At 36.5% G+C, this 19,259-nt stretch overlaps 1 protein-coding gene across 2 annotated transcripts in view; it reads left to right on the top strand.

Moving 5' to 3' along the window:
• LOC111466563 (sister chromatid cohesion protein PDS5 homolog A-like) overlaps positions 1-2,943 on the top strand; it is a 17,966-nt gene extending 15,023 nt beyond the window's left edge. For both annotated transcript variants that reach the window (XM_023111273.1, XM_023111272.1), the window contains exons 30-33: positions 1,652-1,714; positions 1,793-1,950; positions 2,076-2,473; positions 2,552-2,943. In XM_023111273.1, the coding sequence (XP_022967041.1) occupies positions 1,652-1,714; positions 1,793-1,950; positions 2,076-2,473; positions 2,552-2,593 (661 nt within the window). In that variant the 3' untranslated portion in view covers positions 2,594-2,943. The remainder of the gene's footprint in view (positions 1-1,651; positions 1,715-1,792; positions 1,951-2,075; positions 2,474-2,551) is intronic.
• The last annotated feature ends 16,316 nt before the right edge of the window (positions 2,944-19,259 follow it).

Raw genomic sequence — 19,259 nt, 5'->3', positions numbered from 1 at the left:
CCCCCCCCCCCCCCACCACAAAAACATTGTATTAACGAGGAGGATTGCGGAAGGAATCCAAGCCCCACCACCTCCCCTTCCCTTGGCTCCGATGCTAATGCCGATGGCAGTCCAATCACCCCCCTAAAAAAAAATCATTTCTAGCCTTCTGCCATCATCTCTTCGGTCTCGGAGCTTTTGTTTCTTTGTCTTCATTAATTATTATGTGCTGGCAACCCTTCTTTATGGTATTTTTCTCTTCTCGACTGATTGTTGGTGTTCGTTTTCGTTTCTTCGTGTTGGCAATATTTTTGAGTTAGTCATGGGGGTGAGAAGTTGCAAGATTCTGAAATCTTTTTACTATTTGGTATGAAAAGAATGGGTTTTTTTAGTGGAAGACTTAGCTTTCAATAACGTAATCTCTCTCTCATCTTCTCATCTCGTTTGGCTAGAGCGTTCTTTGACATCTGCCCATTCAAAAAATTTATCTTAAACAATTTTGTGTGCCTCTGGTTCAATTCAATTTGTAAAACTCTGGTCCTCTTCAAGTTGGTGAATGCACTTAAGGCATAAGGCGCTTTAATAGTATTATAGAAGAGATTAGATTGATGGCGATCCCTCCTTTATCTAACGGTAAGTTTACTTGGTCTCGGTTGGGCGATGATGGCAGTCGATCATTAATCGACAGAATTTTGGTTAATAATGAGTAGGTTCGTACATTTTCTGACCATTTTCCCATTATTGAGGCTGGTGGTTATACTTGGGGTCCATCCCCTCTTCATTTTTTGAATTCTTGGTTGAATTTAAGTGATTGTTTTATGCTTATGGAGAACTCTCTTTCTGAAAATTGTTCGTATGGAGAACTCTCTTTTCAATGTGCAGTGGGTTTTTTTTTCTTTTCCAAATTTAGTTAAGAGAACGTTCTTCAGCTTCTTATCGGTCCTCTGTTTGCTTCGAGAGTCAGGACCGAGATTTTTATGGGATTAAAGGGATTACAGGACTAGATGGAAGGAATAAAGGGTCCAAATATCTCCAGCACTTCTAGGAGCACACACTGACATCAGACTAGGGATGATTAAGAATTTTGCTTTCGAATCCTTATCTCGAGTATTGATTCTTTGGAGATATACGAGAAAATTTGACTGTCTGGGATATTAGATTTTCATGAGGATTGGTAACATTGAAAGCAGGTTTCGAAGTCTGATGGTTGAAAATTGCATCCAATCAAAATTTTTCTGAAGTCTAGAGTCCTAGACCTCACTGAGGCTCACACGACTTTGCCGTATCAACTAGCGTAGCCTGCTCCGAACTTCCTAGTCAAATAAGGGTCGTCTGGAATTCAAACACTGAAGCTAAAAAGAGCTCCTCCGTTGGCTAATCCACAAGGTTATAAAGTCACGGAATCGTAGCGAAACCAGTTACTTTTTAACCGAGGAATCTCCAAAATTAGATTCCCTCATCATTTCCCATTTTTCCAGTTTTGCATCAAACGTTTCAACCAAAGAGAATGAAGTCTTGCTGTGAATGACCATGTGTTTTGTTTGTGTATGTGTATATCTAGATGCTAATCTATTGTCATTACAACGTGATTCTGGCATTCACCCTCCCCCCATTTTTGCACTATATAATGTCATTTTGTCCATGTGTTTTTTTTAAAAAAATTCCTTTGCAGTACTCTTGGCTGGAAGAGTAAAGATTCAGGTGGTTCACGTTCAATCAAGAAACCATTCAAAATGTAAGTAACTCACGCTAGCAATATTACATCTTTTCTATTCGTTTCATAGCACTTTAATGAAGTTGTACTGTGTTCCAGAACAAAAGGAAAAAGGACACCAAAGAAAAATTTAAAGCATGGTCAAAATGGTACATCAAAGTCAAAAATTTCAGATTCTGGCGTGAAAAAAGGGAGTTCAGACATTTCAAATCCTGGAATTTTCAAAAGCTCTAATGTATATGACGAAATGGACTCAGGTAAAACATGTTTTAGTTTCCATAAGCTTGAAATTCTGGCGTGAAGTTCTTACCTTGAAAAAAAAGTTGTTTATGCTTTGTATAAAAAGGATTGATTTTCTGGTTCTGAGAGTTCATTGTTCCAGGTAATTCTGAAGGAGAGCGTGCACAGACTCTCACCAAGGAGTTCACGGACCGAGAGGACTCCAATAGGGAAATCAAGTCCGACTCAAAAGGAGGTGAAGGAGATCATCATATTGCGGAATCTGATGAAGAGATGCCTGATGTTGATGATGCAGAAGAGAAGCCGGATGCTGATGAACTTGATGAGGATCCTGAGAGTCTTGAGAAACATGCTGACAATGCAAGAGGAACTAAGGCTCATAAAGAAGACAGGGAAGTCGACGAATCAAGTTCAAGAGAGAACATTGATGACGACAATGACTCCGATACTGGAAAGAATCAAGGGACTGTAGTCGAACAAAGTAGTCCTGGAGGGGAGCAGAAAGGCGAGGAAGACGAACTTTCTGATGACGAGCCTCTGGTAAGTCATAACTAACCAGACTTGCAATAACCAAATGAATCTTCAAAAGCTTATATCACCGTTTTTAATCGATTACAGAGCAAATGGAAGCATCGAGCAGGAAAACGAGGCTTGAGATGAAACAGGGATAAAGTTGGTCCGGTCACCTAGTATAGTTGTCCAATAATTTCGAATCGGATTCCAAATGAGCTTCTGACGGTTTCAGTTAAGAACAAATGTGACAGATCACAGCAGCTACATGTAGAATGTAACATAGCAGTCACTGTTTCTGACGTTTAGGGGATGGAAATATGAACTAATTAGCTTTTGCAGTAGGAGATAGATGATTAGGTCTCTTGCATATATTCGTATGAAACCTTTTCTTTGCTGCCTTTATATGACCTTTCTGATTGATATGTTAAAAAGTGGCACATGTATAGTTTGAGTATACATGTTACAATATATAATGCATTCATGGTTGTTTCAATCTCTAGTACAAGAATGTTCATTTTCCCCTTCTCCTCACTCCTTTGGTTGGTTTTGTGTGTTATCTAGCAGAAAGAAAAGAGAAAAGGAAAGAACTGCCTTTTAACAGTGTTATCTAGTAGTGATTTACCAAATAGGATTTCCTCACGCGCGTGATATGCACGCATGGAAGCGAGTGTAAGACTTTTTTTGCGCGTTTGAGAGTTAGGTTGGCTAGACAATGACCTAGGTCGGGATCGTGAGCGACAGTCAGAGGAGAAAGACTCGATGAGTTAGGATAGAGCAACCTAGAGCAAGAAGTCCGTACTAAGCCACCTAACTACCCTAGGATCTAAAAGACCTCCTCAACTCTCAAATATGACTAAGGTGAAGTTTAAATTATGGATTACGAGATTTGGTGATCGATAGGACCCAAGCAAAATATGCATGAGAGAACTTAGTTAAAGTTAGGACACTATAGCAGCTTACATGTTGATCTAGGTTAGTACGTTTTCAATAGATACGTTTCCAATAGACCTTGCACTCTAGGATCGTGAACGATTAGAGGTTTAGACCCGTGTGCACCCAAAATTTAACTTGAGGAGTTAACCCCAAACGTCTTGGAAACGAGATGGAATTTAAATCATCTAAATGCCTCTAAAAGCCTAGTAGACCTCCATGATATCCAGAAATGTCAAGGGTAGTCTTCTTGGCAAATATCAGCCAACACAATGTCTGAGAAGCTTCCACTTCTTTCTCACTCTAGTACGATACTGTTGAGATAGGCATGAGGTTTGTTAGGGATGTATGACTCGGTGGTTTGTTAAATTTTCTTATATGGTGGATTCGTCCTGTGGTTGGGGGTTGATCCTGTAGGTAGTCAGTGGTTACCCTACATAAAAGATCTGTCCTATGGGCGGACATTGATTATGTGGGTAGCTAGTGGAATTGGCACGTACTGGAGGGTCGCATCCCGAACCTTCGGTGACTACATGGCATACGGGATGGTTCGCCAGCTAACCTTCTATGGATGTTGATCAGGCTAGCACTTGTCATATCCCCCATTCGTACGAAGTCTTTTGAGGTATCACCTCATCTCTAGATATCGATTACCGCTGTGTAAGCTAAGCTAGCTACCCAAGATTGTATATAGCAAGAGTAATACACCTAGAGCTTAGAGTAAAGCTTGAAGTCTGCTACTAGGTTAAGGATGCAATGAGAGTCTAAAGTTGTTTTCTTAAGGAGTATATATATACTCACTTGAGTTAGGACCTATCATAGAAATTTCAGAAACTTTGGAGCTTTTAACCCGGAGAAAAATTAGCTTAAGAAGGCACATTTCATCCATTTAAGTAACCACACAAACTTTAGGCAAATAATACTTTATAGATTGTTAGGACGTGCTAGCATGCAAGCATTCTTTACCCTAGGTGGTTAGAATACGTATGTCAAAGACTTTGAAAGGGCATTTTTGGATGAGTATGAGATTTTCTCGAAATATGTTCTTTTATGTATTATGCAATGCTAGAAAGAGAATATGCATGACTAGAATGCAGGTTGGGCAATATAAATGAGTATGTTATGCATGATGTAAGAATTTACCAAAATGCCCCTATGATGAGATTTGTGATGAATATTGTTTTATATGCTTTTTGAAATTGATGTCCTCAATTTTGTAAGGACTTAATCTCTTACTCGAAATTGGAGAGGGCAACGTTTCCTGTCCGCCCACTTCTTCATGTGTTTAGAAGCTTTCTACAATTAAACTTTGCATATATATCTCTTGCTTATATATCTGTTGTTTCCTTCCATTCTATTGTGAAGTTTTGGGGCTGGAGAATTTTTCCCTGCATATGGTTGGTCAATAATATGGGCAGGGCTGATTGTCGTTCACTCACAATTTCAAAGGGTCTCTTCTAAGTAGATGAACTCATTTGACGAGTTTCAACAAAGTGACACAAATACTCTTCAAGCAAGCAGTTGAACCACTATGTCTATCCGTCGGTCTAGGGGTGGTAGCTCGAGGAGATATTTAAGATCATCTCCATGAACATGAGTAACTTGATCCAAAATGTTCCAATGAATTTGTTGTCTCTATCACTAACGATGCTCGATGGTATGCCTCACAATTTCACATTATGTTTAAAGAACAATTAAGCTATTAACTCAATTGAGCATAATTTGGGGGTGGAAACGAACGTGGCGTACTTCGAGAATCAGTCTATAATAACCAAGGTGGCTTCATGTTTGCCTACTTCCGAGAGTTGTGTTTGAAGTCCAGTGACATAATTTTTCAAGGTCTTATCGGCACTAGCAGGGGTTCAAGGAGTCCTAAGATCTTGGTCTTCTTGACTTCATCTTGTCGGCAAATGAGTGACGCCTTAGTATACTGCATGATGTCATCTTGCATGTTTGACCAAAAGTAACCTTTCTTGACCAAGGCGTAAGTTTGTTGTCACCTGGGGTGTCCAGCCCATAAAGTAGTGTGAGATTCCTAGATGAACTTGTTTCTCAGTTCTCCCGTTCTTAGAACATACAAAATATTTTCTTTCGTTAGTAGAAGGTCTCCGACTCAAAACTGTCTAGTCTTTCCAGCTTTGGCTAGATCAACAACAACTTTGGCGAATGGTTTTTATGCAGGTGTTTTTTTATGATGTCACGCATTGATCCGTCAATCTTACTGGAATGAATGTGGGCTAGCACATGACTGCATGTATACCCTTCTGACTCAGTGCATCGACAACTTAGTTACTCTTTCCTACTTTATGCTTGAACTTGAAGATAAACTCAACTAATGATTCTTGCCACCCGACGTCAACTTTGGTTGGTCAATGAAGTGGAAAATGACATTATTGTCCATCTTCACCACAAAGTGTGATCCGAGTAAATATTGTCTCTAGACTCTAAAACAATAGACCACAACGAACATTTCTTTTTTTGGAGACAAATATCTCTTTCTGCATTATTGAGCTTCCAACTTTCATAGGCAATGGGTGACCTTTCTGGATAAGAACACTCCCAAGGTTGAATGCACTTTGGGATCTTCAAAATGTTTTTGGGGCGGCTCCTCGTAGAAACCCTTCGACTAATCACTTGTAGTAGTTTGCTAATCTCGAAAGGATCGTACATCGGTCACTAAAGTGGGGACTCTCCAGTTCTGGATAACTTTTATCTAATAGCTATCCATGTTGATTTGTCCACACTTGATGACATGTCCGAGAAAGATAATGCACGTTTGTGCGAAGGTACATTTCTCCTTGACATACAGATGGTTTCGTTGTAGCTTGTCAAATACTAGCTTCATTTCTAGCATGGCGTTGTTTACACGTAATGGTTCGATTAAAAAAAAAAATCAAATTTCGCCGTAAATTGCGTTTATTTTTGCAATTGAAACCTCCCATTTAAAAGAAAAAGAAAGGAAAAAAATCAAGGGTTTCGTTCTGCATTTTCGGATGAAGAAGACGAATCGTCAGGTCGGATATTCGGACTCGGGTTCTATCCACGGCCGCACACAATTTCCAACCCAACCTTCACGGCCCAACGATCCAAGCTCTTTACTGCCAAGACCCCAGCCCACATGAAAGCCAGTCCGCAACCGTTTCGATCTGACACACTGTGGCCCGTACACGCGACCCAGCGACCCTAGCTGTGACCCGACAACCCGCACGTTTCCCTCGGCTTCCACGCGTCTGGCACGTGACCGCTTCTAGCTGCGAATAATCTCGGTTCGATACAGCGGCTCCGTCGGCTTGCTCCAGCTTGGCTTTATGGCTTAGCGACTCGGCTCCTCGGCTTAAACGACTCGGTATTCGCATTATTTTATTATTTTATTTAGGTGTTTGAGGTAGCAAGACTTCTATTTGCCCAATTTTAGTTAGTTTTAAGACTTGGGTATGTTCTATATATGTCATGTGAATTGTTATGAGTGAGAACTCGGGTTGGAAGCATAATTTAAAAGCAACTACCAAATAATAATAACTTTGGCTAAGCCCAACCAAGTAAGTGACGTTAGAAATTAGTTAATTGATGAATGATGGTGCATGTCTTGTGGCTTCTACATGTACCTGTCAAATGTGTAATGCTTACCTTATGTGATGCTTATTTGTTTTTTGTATTGTCGTGTGATATAAGCCATGGATGCTTGTTATATTCATTACACTATATTAAGAATTAATTAAAATGTCAGGTGTGAAATGTTATATTTTAGATGTGGATTACATAATGTTTTCCATGTGTACATGATGTATATATGAAATATGTTACGGAAGAAATGAGAACAAAAATGAAATAAATGTTATATCATGAATGAAAATCATGGTACCTTATGCATGTATGTATGTCATGTGCATCGGGATACTTCTTCGTTATGTTATGTTAGTACAAACGTGTACCTTTGTATTTATGTTCACCATCATATCATGCGAACTTTTCCTTTTCTGAGGCGTCCAGTGACATGTAATGCGTTGTGCCTAACCAAGTCAGGCCCAGAGATACGTATATGAGCCTACTTGGTGGGTCCATGTGCGCATAAGGGTGTCGTGTGTGGAGATGTACCATACATGCAACCCTGCCCAAAATTAGAAAGAGCCTAAGGTCATATTGTGGTTTTAAAAGATAGGTTTCATTCATGTATTGTCGTGTATGATTGCACTATTCCAACAGTGGGGTGACTTACTGAGTATTTCATAAAATACTCAAGCCACATGCTATTCTTATATTTTTCAGGTAAAGGTAAAGCTCTATTGCACAGATGACGGTGAACACTGGAAAGACTATGGAAGTTAGAATAGGGCATGTTAGGGCGATAGATCTCATTGAATTTCAATGAGTAGTTGATAGGTGTTTTTAATGTTGTTTGTTTTATATTTAACACTAGTTATGTTTAATTTTGTGGTTTTGAACTGAACATGTAAGTCATGGCTTTGTTTTAAAGATATTTATTATGAATTTCCGCATATGTGATTAAAGCATGCATGAGATGAGGTCACTAATTAGGTTAAATAATTAGGGGCGTTACAGTATGACTATGTTATCAAGGCATACAACGATGAGCATAATGTAGCTTGGGCCTTCTCCAGGCTAAAAGGCATGACTAAAAACTCAAAAGCCTCATATCTCGTTACACACGTTGTCTTGGGTTCATCTTCTTTAGCAATGTGTACTTGGTAGTACCCTGATCGTAAGTTCAGTTTCATGAAATATTTTGGTCCGTGAAATTGGTCAACCATGTCGAATATTATCAGTAGAGGATATTTGTTACGTACTATCACCTTGTTCAAAGCTCTGTAGTTGATGTAGATATGTAATGTCTACATTCTTCTTCTAAAATAACATGGGGGCCCCATAGGGAGTCTTTGCGGGGCAGACGATGATGGTGTTACTATAACACGTGTAGAAGCAATTTGGATCTTAGGCACTCTAAGTACATTAATTATAGTAAATTAGCTAGCATGTTCAAAAGCATTAAAACTCAATAAGTTTGAATACTAACCTTTTGTAGTTCAAATTTCTTTTTCTTCACGAACCGATTTCGAACCACCACTAATGTCTTCCATACTATTCTCCGGCCTTAGAACGGGATTGTAGAATCCAGTGAGTAACTAAACTTGATAGGAATTTAGTATATGTAAAAAGAGAGTTTTGAGATTTTTTCTCAACGTTTTTCCGAAGGTAGAAGTTCCATATACCTTGATCACTCTATTTATAGAGTCATATTTGCATGTTGATACAAATTTGAGATTACCAAATTTTTACACTCAAAATTCCGATCAAAATTTTTGGAGTTTATTTGGCAAACATGCATGTTTGGTTAAACCAAATTTTGACACTCAAAATTTCACTCAAATTGGTGGGATTATGTGGCAAACATGCAAGTTTGGTTAAACCATAATATTGACACTCAATATTTCATTAACTCAAACATAAATTTTTCTATTAGGTGGAGTTTGACTTTCTCCATTTTAGTTTAACAATTAATTTCAAATTAAAACAATATTAAATGATTAATTAAACAATTTAATTAATATTTAACATTAATTCAAATGTCAATCCCAATCAATTCGGACATATACTGATTATAAATCCTATTCATAATTAAATATTTAAATATTATTTAAATATCTTTAATTCTCTCTTTTTGTTTAATTCGTAATTAAAACAAAATGCGGTTAAATATATCATATATATATGTGGTGCATATTCCCTCATCGGAGGACCTAATGGATCTATAGATCATGAGCTCCAACGATTCGAGATTAACTAGCTAAACTCATTAACCTTGTTAACCAACATTCGTTAATTACTAAGACACTCCACTATAGCCTAGTAGTTGCACTCCCTTCACTATAGATATATTTTTGTCCATTTGATATAACTATGATTAGTAAGTCGATCCTTCACAAGTTGTTCGTAACTATAGCTGGGTTAATTTATCGTTTTACCCCTAAAGTTACTTATTGTTCCTTAAGTCCCACTGATCCTCTAATGAACAATTGGTTTGTGGTCCAACCACCAGACCGAACCTCTCTAAGGCCAATGAGAGGGTGGGGTCCCTTGTTCAAGACCTGGAATCAGTACTTAAGAAAATAACCTCTCTACTATCCCTAAAAGTGGGTAGGAGTGAATTCTATCTTGCACTTTATGTCTCTAGCTATTCACCCAGTTTTACCGTTGAAATGGGAGGCTTATTGAGTCGGCAAACTCGAGTCACTCTCACCCATGTAAATCTAAAGATAATTCTGAATAAACAGGACTTCATAGTTAGCTCAGGATTAAGGTTGAGTTACCTAAGTCATCGAGGAAAAAAATCAGTCTCAATAGTAAACGACACTATAAAGTGAGAGTGATTTTCTTCATGGTTCGATCTTATGCAATACTCATTGCATAGGACACCCCCACTCACATGTCTCCACATGCACAACTTAGTGATCACATTGTTTATATCATATACAAAAGTGGGCTGCATCCATAGTGTCCCCATGAATAGGTACTCAGCCTTATCACTGTACTATAGATCATTTTGACTATATACTTGAACTTGATCCACTCTTATGTCTCTACATATAGTTCAAGTAATCATACTATAGCCAGAGTATTCTTAGTTTATTGGATTTAGATTAATGATAGTAAAATTCACTTTATTCAATAACAATCTTTACTGAATAAACATCAATAATAACCTTATTGAAAATAGAATATGATTTTGTTTACCAACTTTGAGTTCTAGGACATAAACCCAACAATGAAGCCTATTGCCGTCAATTCGTCTAATTGCCTTCTCAATTCGACTAGCTTTGGTGGAGTCATTCGATATGCATGTTTCGCTAGAGGTTTGACCTTGGGAGGAACTTAATTTCATGATCAATTCCCCGACGAGATGGTAACATTTTTGCTAAGTTATCTGACATTATGTTAGCCTAATTGTGTCGGACATCTATAAATTCACGAATGGGTTCGGTGGTGGTTACATCCTCCACCAAAGGTATGACCATGGATGTGGGCTCCTCTCAAAGCCAACTTTTTTTTTTTTCAGTTGTAGGGTAGAAATCAGTCTTAGGTCGCCTGGTTATGTGATGCTTGGTGGGGTTGCAATTAGTAATCACTATGCATTTCGCCATCGGCATTGGAATGATTTTTTGCTCGAAGAGAGTCCATCACAAGTACCACGTCAAAGTCATCCATGCAAACTACAACTAGGTTGGTCCATTTCTCTTGACCAAGCCCTAATTTAGGGAGACTCTCTTTGAGACTTCAACAGTAAGTAGGGTCTCCAAGTTAATAGCTTTCATTTTTTTTATAGGGTCCTTCTCTATGACAAGTCACAATCGGTGGGTTTCTTGATCAGAGATTATATTATGGGTTGCGCTTGAATCTATTAAGGTGCTTTAGCTAGGTTGTGAGTTTATTGTTGCGTCCACGAACATCAACCTCTTATTAGTTACTTCCTTCGAGTCAATCTTCTTTTGCATGGCCGATAGAAATTTCAATGCACCCATTCTAAGGGTATCTTGATCTTCCTCTTTTTCTGCTACTAATTCGACTCTTGGGTGTTGCTCGCTTGTATGGAAACTTAGAGTGCAGTAAGGAGCGCTCGATGAGGACAATAGGATAACTTAGGAGATCTTTGCATAACAAGGAATGTAAAGGCATCATGGGATAGTTCCTTTGGGTGTAAGGCCCTCGAGACGCCCGATCAGAGGAGGTTTATTTGTTCTTCCATTTGGTTTACTATTCTCTCTATTTGACCTATTAGGGCTTTCATTCGGCTGACCTGATGTCTTATAAGGTTTGCCTCTAGAGTTTGAGTTGGTGTACTCTTTCTATGAACCTTTGCCCCCAAAGTCTAGGAATCATTCTGCAGTAGCAAGTGTGGCGACAAGATCTTGAACTCTTTGTTTGATAAGCGCCAACAATGCTAGATTTTGCAAAGCTAGAGGTCCTTCTAGAATCCTTGCAAACATTCACAAAGAAAACTAACTTAATGAATTGATTCCAACCAAGAGCTGGTTAAAAAGATGAATGACTATTAGATCGAACTTGAAATCTATGATGATTACTCTTAGATTCCATCATAGATTCTAAGACGACTCACTCCAGAATTAGTTTGATCAAAACTAATTCAATGAATCGGTTTAAAGGTTAAACCTAAAGCAAGGTTTGAAAAATAACACCAAAAGGTATCAAGAAAAACAAAAGGTTTTGTTTGTATTCAACAATGCTCAAGCATGAATATTACATGCCTTTAAATAGGCCAGAAAGATAACCTGAACATAATGAAGTTCATCTAGAACTACAAATTACAACTACCAATAGAAGCTTGTAAATACAAATTGAAGAAAATAAGGTAAACATAAATTGTCTTAATTGGTAGTTCAACTACCAAAGGCAAAGTCTTCTAATCACTTTACAAATGTCAGCCACTCCATTATTTGATATGTTAATGCTATAAAGATTTTTGGGCTCAAAAGTTTTTGTAATGACTAGAAATTTTCTACTTAATTTAAGGTCGCTACTGTACACATACCATAAACATTAATGCGGAAGACTTCATTTAAATTCCATAAAACATAACCTTTATCATAAAACACAGTCATGGACTTGTTGAGTTTTATATCCTAAAACTCATAGTTAGTCAACAAAAACATATTCTATTTTCAATAAAGTTATTATTGTTGTTTATTCAGCAAAAATTGTTATTGAATAAAGTGAACTTTACAATCATTAATCTAAATCCAATAAACTAAGAACACTCTGGCTATAGTATGATTACTTGAACTATATGTAGAGACATAAGAGTTGATCAAGTTCAAGTATATAGTCAAAATGATCTATAGTATAAGAATAAGTTGAGTACCTTATTCTGGGGACACTATGAATGCGGTCCACTTTTGTATATGATATAAACAATGTGATCACTAAATTGTACATGTGGAGACATGTGAGTGGGGGCGTCCTATGCAATGAGTATTGCATAAGATCGGACCATGAAGAAAATCACTCTCACTTTATAATGTTGTTTACGGTTGAGACTGATTTTCTTTTCATTCGATGACCTAGGTAACTCGATCTTAATTCTGAACTAACCATGAACTCCTGTTTATTTGGAATTATCCTTAGATTTGCATGGGTGAGAGTGACTCAAGTTCGCCGACTCAATAGGCCTCCCATTTCAGGGTAAGACTGGGTAAATGGCTGGGGACGTGGGGTGCAAGATGGAATTCACTTCTACACACTTTTAGGGATAAAAGAGAGGTAGTTCCCTTAAGTATTGACTCCAGGTCTTGAACAAGGGGCCCCACCCTCTCATTGGCCTGAGAGGGATTCAGTTTACTGGTTGAACCACAAATCAATTGTTTATTAGAAAATCAATGAGACATAAGGAACAAGAAATAACTTCAGGAGTAAAACGGTAAATTGACCCAGCTCTAGTTACAAACAACCTATGAATGATCGAATTACTAATCATGGTTATATCAAATGGACAGAAATATATCTATAGTGAGGGGAGTGCAACTACTAGGCTATAGTGGAAGTTTTAGTAGTTAACGAATGTTGGTTAACAAGGTTTATGAGTTTAACCAGTTAATCTTGGATCGTTGGAGCCCATGATCTATAGGTCCATTAGGTCCCTCTGCTAGCTCATAACGGACTAAACCATAGAACAGTGTGACGAGTGAGTTCGAAGTGTTCGAATTCAAATTAGGGAGGATGCGCTACATATATACGATATATTTAACCGCATTTTTATTTTATTTACGAATTAAACAAAAAGAGAGAATATGAGATATTTAAATAAGATTTAAATATTTTAATCAAATATGCGGGGGGAATTAATTGGGATTGACATTTAAATTAATATTAAATATTAATTAAATAGTTTAATTAATCATTTAATATTACTTTAATTTGAAATTAATAATTCAAATTGATTGTTGAATCAAAATGAAGAAAGTCAAAATGTTGACTTCATCTCATGGAAAAATCCATGTTAGTGGAATTTTGAGGTGTCAAATTTTGGTTTAACCAAACTTGCATGCTTGCCAAATAAACCCCACAAATTTTAGTGGAATTTTGAGTGTCAAAATTTGGTTAACCAAGCATGCATGCTTGCCACATAATCCCACACATTTGAGTATGAATTTTGAGTGTCAACATTTGGTGATCTCAAATTTGCACGAACATGCAAACGTGACTCTATAAATAGAGTGATCATGGTAGATGGAAGGATGGAAGGTTGGCTTTTGAAAAAAAAACCTTGAGAAAAACTTATCACAGACTCTCTCTTCATATATACTAAATCCCTCCCAAGTTTAGTCACTCACCGGATTCCACAATCCTGTTCTAAGGCTGGAGAATAGTGGAGAAGACACTAGTGGTGGTTCGAAACCGGTTCGTGAGAAAAAAGAAACTTGAGCGACAAAAGGTTAGTATTCAAACTCATTGAGTTTCAATGCTTTTGAACATGCTAGCTAATTCACTATAATTGATGTACTTAGAGTGCCTAAAATCCAAATTGCTTCCGCATGTGTTATATTAACACCATCAGGACTTACGTGTTTCGAAAACATCTTTAAAACGACACAACAAGAGACTAAATAAAATGAATAAGAGTTTAAGTTAAAAACATCCTAGTCTAGCCTAAGTCTAAGAAAACAAATACCACTACCCTATGCATGTGCCATGGTCTTGAGCCCACTATTGAGGTTAAATGCAACAATCACATGCAATGAAATGACGGGATCTATCTTTCGTTTTGTTTCGTTTCGTTTTCCCTACGGTGCTATCCTAACGGATAATTTTGGACGTGTACCATATACTCTACACACAGCCCATACGTGCGAGTATGGGCTCACCAGCTAGTTCGCACACCGCTGGGTCACTTTCCTTATCCGGTAGGCATATTTTGGGAGCCCCTTATGCCGGAACCTGTTAGGACTAGTAACCGTCACAGCAGCGCTATGCAAAGCATAACGATCGTTGTCCTGCCATTGGATGTACACGTCCGTACCCTCGTGATGGGATAGGGGTATCCCCTAAATGCATGAGCACACATAATGCATGAGGTCCCAAAACTTTTCCATTTTCATTATCCTTTAATACAACCCCGCTAGCATTATGTACATATCATATCATTTTTCATATCGTTTCTGATATCATTCATCATTCATATCGTATCGTTTCTCATTCTTTAGTTCTAAAATCATACATAATTCTAACAGGGTTATATTTCATGCCATTTTTATCGTAATTTCATGTCATTCATATCATGCTGTATACACACAATTTAAGAGACCTAACATAACGTTCTATGCTTTTAACATAACATTTCATCATATACACATCATACCATGACATATTGCATCACAATGTATCATATCATAAACAAGTCATAACGTAAATCGTAGTCATATCGTTTTCTAACTTATCATAGCTTTAACGTTCTTATACTTATCATAGACATATCATTACGTGAACGTACCTCACTCATATCATCACAAGAACGTAACCTAACGCTATCGTTCTATAAATCTATCACAAACGTATCCCTTTCTACCAGTAGCCTAACCATATTATTCCATCAATATCTCTTATCCATATCACTCTGGTATGTAACCCAACCTTAACGTTTCATGAACGTATTTTACTCCTATCGTTACATTTCATTTTGTGCATCTTTCTTGTATCCTATCTCAAACATATCATTAAACACATCGTACCGTAATTCTTATCAAACAATTTACATATTATAACATATACATAACAAATAAGAAGCATATCGATCCACAGACAATTCACAAATATCAATATATATGACACGTGCAGAACCACGGGGCACGTGTCAACAACAAATATAACCATGCCGATAGTAAGGTCACTTACCTGGTTAGCTTAGGTTGATGTTCCGTCGTTATCCTTAATGAAAGTCCATTGAAATCCAAGTCAACCTATGTGAGCCCATGACATTAGTTTCAAGTTTGAATTTCTACAAAATTGTTTCTCTAATTTATGTTGATCTGTGTGTTATACTTAATGCGAACGCTAGAGTCTTTGCCTGAGTTAGGTATTGAAATATTTATATATGTTTGTTATAGTATTATTTTCATTCAAACCATTTAATACCCATTAAAATTTTATAGATATTTTATTTTCTCTTTCGGTGTTTAATACCCTTAAACATTTTCCAGATAACTTCGAATTATATTCACAATCTTCCTTCCTTGTCTCTTACTGTTTCCCTTCTTTTGATTATCCGTCTCTGTTTGAGGATGACTTTTAATATCATTAAATAAAATAAAAGGAAAACTACTAATCTCTTCAAATGAATATCTCTTTCTAGCAAAATATCTCTTACTACCAAAAAAACATTTTTGTGTTAGTTGTTGCAGAAGAGAAAAAAATTCTAATATGTTAAATTTGTTTAAACTTTTCTTTATATTTTTGTTTGTTACCTTTTCAATTAGGTTAGCCATTACTTTTGGCCAATCTATAGATCATATTTTTGTGGAAAATTGCTAAAAGACTAAATAATTAGATGAAAGAAAAGGAGGAGATGTGAGATATAACTTACGAGAAACCTCAAATCTCTCTCCCATGTAAATCTTGATCATCTCTATAAACCCATCTCCTATCAATTTGATGTGGGGCACTTCATTTATGTTTTCATTTATGTCTTCTCTTCATGATTGTTCTTCATATTCTTTTCTTTTCTTCTCTCATTTCAATTGGTCACAATGTACATCATAAAGAGACAATGGAAGTAAGGTAAATTTCTTCCCACACAAAGTACAAGTATACTTGTTCATCAAACCATCAAATGTTACATTTCTATCATATTGTCAAGGTCGGCCAAATAAGATGTACCCGGCATGCATTGGTACTACATCACATCACAAAGAACTTTATCTTTGATGGTGTTAATATAACACATGCGGAAGCAATTTGGATCTTAGGCACTTTTAGAACACCAATTATAGTAAATAACTAGCAATAACTAGCATGTTCATAAGTATAAAAACTTAATGAGTTTGAATACTAACCTTTTGTAGTTCAAATTCCTTTTTCTTCACGAACCGGTTTCGAACCACCACTAATGTCTTCTCCACTATTCTCCGGCCTTAGAACGGGATTGTGGAATCAGGTGAGTGACTAAACTTGAGAGAGGAATTTAGTATATATGAAGAGAGTTTGTGAGAGGTTTTTCTCAAGGTTTTTTTTTCAAAAGCCAACCTTCCATCTACCATGATCACTCTATTTATAAAGTCATGTTTGCATGTTCATTTTGACACTCAAAATTCCACTCAAATGTTTGGGATTACGTGGCAAACATGCATGCTTGAGTTAACCAAATTTTGACACTCAAAATTCCACTCAAATTTGTGGGGTTTATTTGGCAAGCATGCAAATTTGGTTAAACCAAATTTTGACACCTCAAAATTCCACTAGCATGGATTTTTCCATTAAATGAAGTCAACATTTTGACTTTCTTCATTTTGATTCAACAATCAATTTGAATTATTAATTTCAAATTGAAGTAATATTAAATGATTAATTAAACTATTTAATTAATATTTAATATTAATTCAAATGTCAATCTCAATTAATTCCGACACATATTTGATTAAGATATTTAAATCTTATTTAAATATTTCAGATTCTCTCTTTTTGTTTAATTCGTAAATAAAACAAAAATGCGGTTAAATATATCGTATATATGTAGCGCATTCTCCCTAATTTGAATTCGAGCACTTCGAACTCACTCGTCACACTGTTCTTGGTTCAGTTCGATATGAGCTAGCAGATCATGGGCTTCAACGATCCAAGATTAACCGGTTAAACTCATTAACCTTGTTAACCAACTTTCGTTAACTACTAGGACATTCCACTATAGCCTAGTAGTTGCACTCCCCTCACTATAGATATATTTCTGTCCATTTGATATATCAATGATTAGTAAGTCGTTCCTTCACAGATTGTTCGTAACTAGAGCTGGGTCAATTTACCGTTTTACCCCTGAAGTTACTTCTTGTTTCTTATGTCTCACTGATCCTCTAATGAACAATTGGTTTGTGGTCCAACCAGTAAACCAGATCCCTCTTAGGCCAATGAGAGGGTGGGGCCCCTTGTTCAAGACCTAGAGTCAGTATTTAAGGGAACTACCTCTCTTCTATCCCTAAAAGTGGGTAGGAGTGAATTCCATCTTGCACCCCACGTCCCCAGCCATTTACCCAGTCTTACCCCTGAAATCGGAGGCCTATTGAGTCGGCGAACTTGAGCCACTCTCTCCCATGCAAATCTTAGGATAATTCCCCATTGCAAGTATGCCTCAGAATCTGCAGTTCCACAAAAGGGTGGGATTTTGAGTTTAACTCCTCCATCTCTATCTTCATGTACTCTTTCCACCAGGTTGCATAATATTTGCATGGTTATTTCTTCCTCTCTATCTTCCTTCAACTTGTCTTTCTTCTACAACTATATCTTCATCTTCTTGTAATGCTTGTTCTTGTCTTTGTTGTTGTGCCCTTCTTTCTTGTCTATCTTTCATCATCATTTCCATCATACCTTGAATTGCTTGAAGAATGGTTGTATTAAGATCTGGGATTGGTGGTACTCCTTCTCCATTATGTGACATTTTATTATCAGTAATAGGAACCTCTCCACACTTCTCACAAAAATTTCACTCAGGAACACTCATGTTTAACACTCAAAAGTAGGTTTTTGGTACTAGGTCAAGAATGTAAAGGCTGAGTTTTTTTTTTGTGCAATCTTGTTTAAGCTTGATTATAACCAATTCAATGATCAACTCTCACAAACTAAGACTAGTATTTAAGGATCAAGAGCTTGAAAATTTTGAACAAACTCAAATAAATGATAAGAACAGAATACTTTTTTTTTCTCCCAACTGATTTTTTTTTACTACATATATATATTTTATAATGAGACTAAAAAATTGATAGAAAAATAAAATAACAGTAATGATATTTCACCTCTAGAGCAGCCAAATAACAGTAATGATATTTCACATCCGCAAAGCTAGATGTCCTTCTAGAATCCTTGCAAACGTTCACAAATAAAGCTAACTTAACGAATTGATTCCAACCAAGAGCTAATTAGAAGATGAATGAATCTTAGATCGAAGTTGGAATCTATGATGGTCACTCTTAGATTCCAAGACGACTCACTCCAGAATTAGCTTGATCAAAACTAATTCAATGAATCGGTTTAAACGTCAAACCTAAAGCAAGGTTTGAAAAATAACACCAAAAGGTATCAAGAAAACACAAAGGTTTTGTTTGTATTCAACAATGATACTCAAGCATGAATATTACATGACTTTAAATAGGCCAAAAAGATAACCTAAACAAGTTCATCTACCAACTACAAATTACAACTACCAGTAAATAAAGGGAAGTAAATAAGGCAAACATAAATTGTCTTAATTGGTAGTTGACATTATTTTCTTGATTTGATATGTTAATGCTATAAAGATTTTTGGGCTCAAAAGTTTTTGAACGACCCGAAATTTTCTACTTAATTTAAGGTCGTTACTGTATACGTAGCACAAACATTGAATGCAGAAGACTTTATTTAAATGAGTAGGATAGTGTGGCCAAACTGCAAAAAGCGTTATTCTTGATATAATTGTGAGGGTATAAAATAAAAAATGAGAAATTCAATTTTAAAGCTTATAAAAGAAAAATATGTCATTTTTACTAAACTATGCTCGAATAAGTAACATAAATAAGTTTTTTTGTGGACATTAAATTGGTAATTTAATTAAGAAAAATATTAAAAAAAAAAACTTAAGAAGTTTTTAAACTAAAGTCAGTTTTGATGATGAACGGAA

Source organism: Cucurbita maxima, unplaced genomic scaffold (assembly GCF_002738345.1).
Source record: "Cucurbita maxima cultivar Rimu unplaced genomic scaffold, Cmax_1.0 Cma_Scf00031, whole genome shotgun sequence".
NCBI lineage: Eukaryota > Viridiplantae > Streptophyta > Magnoliopsida > Cucurbitales > Cucurbitaceae > Cucurbita > Cucurbita maxima.
The sequence above is the reverse complement of the archived record's forward strand: the minus strand, read 5'-3'. Positions and strand labels throughout refer to the sequence as shown.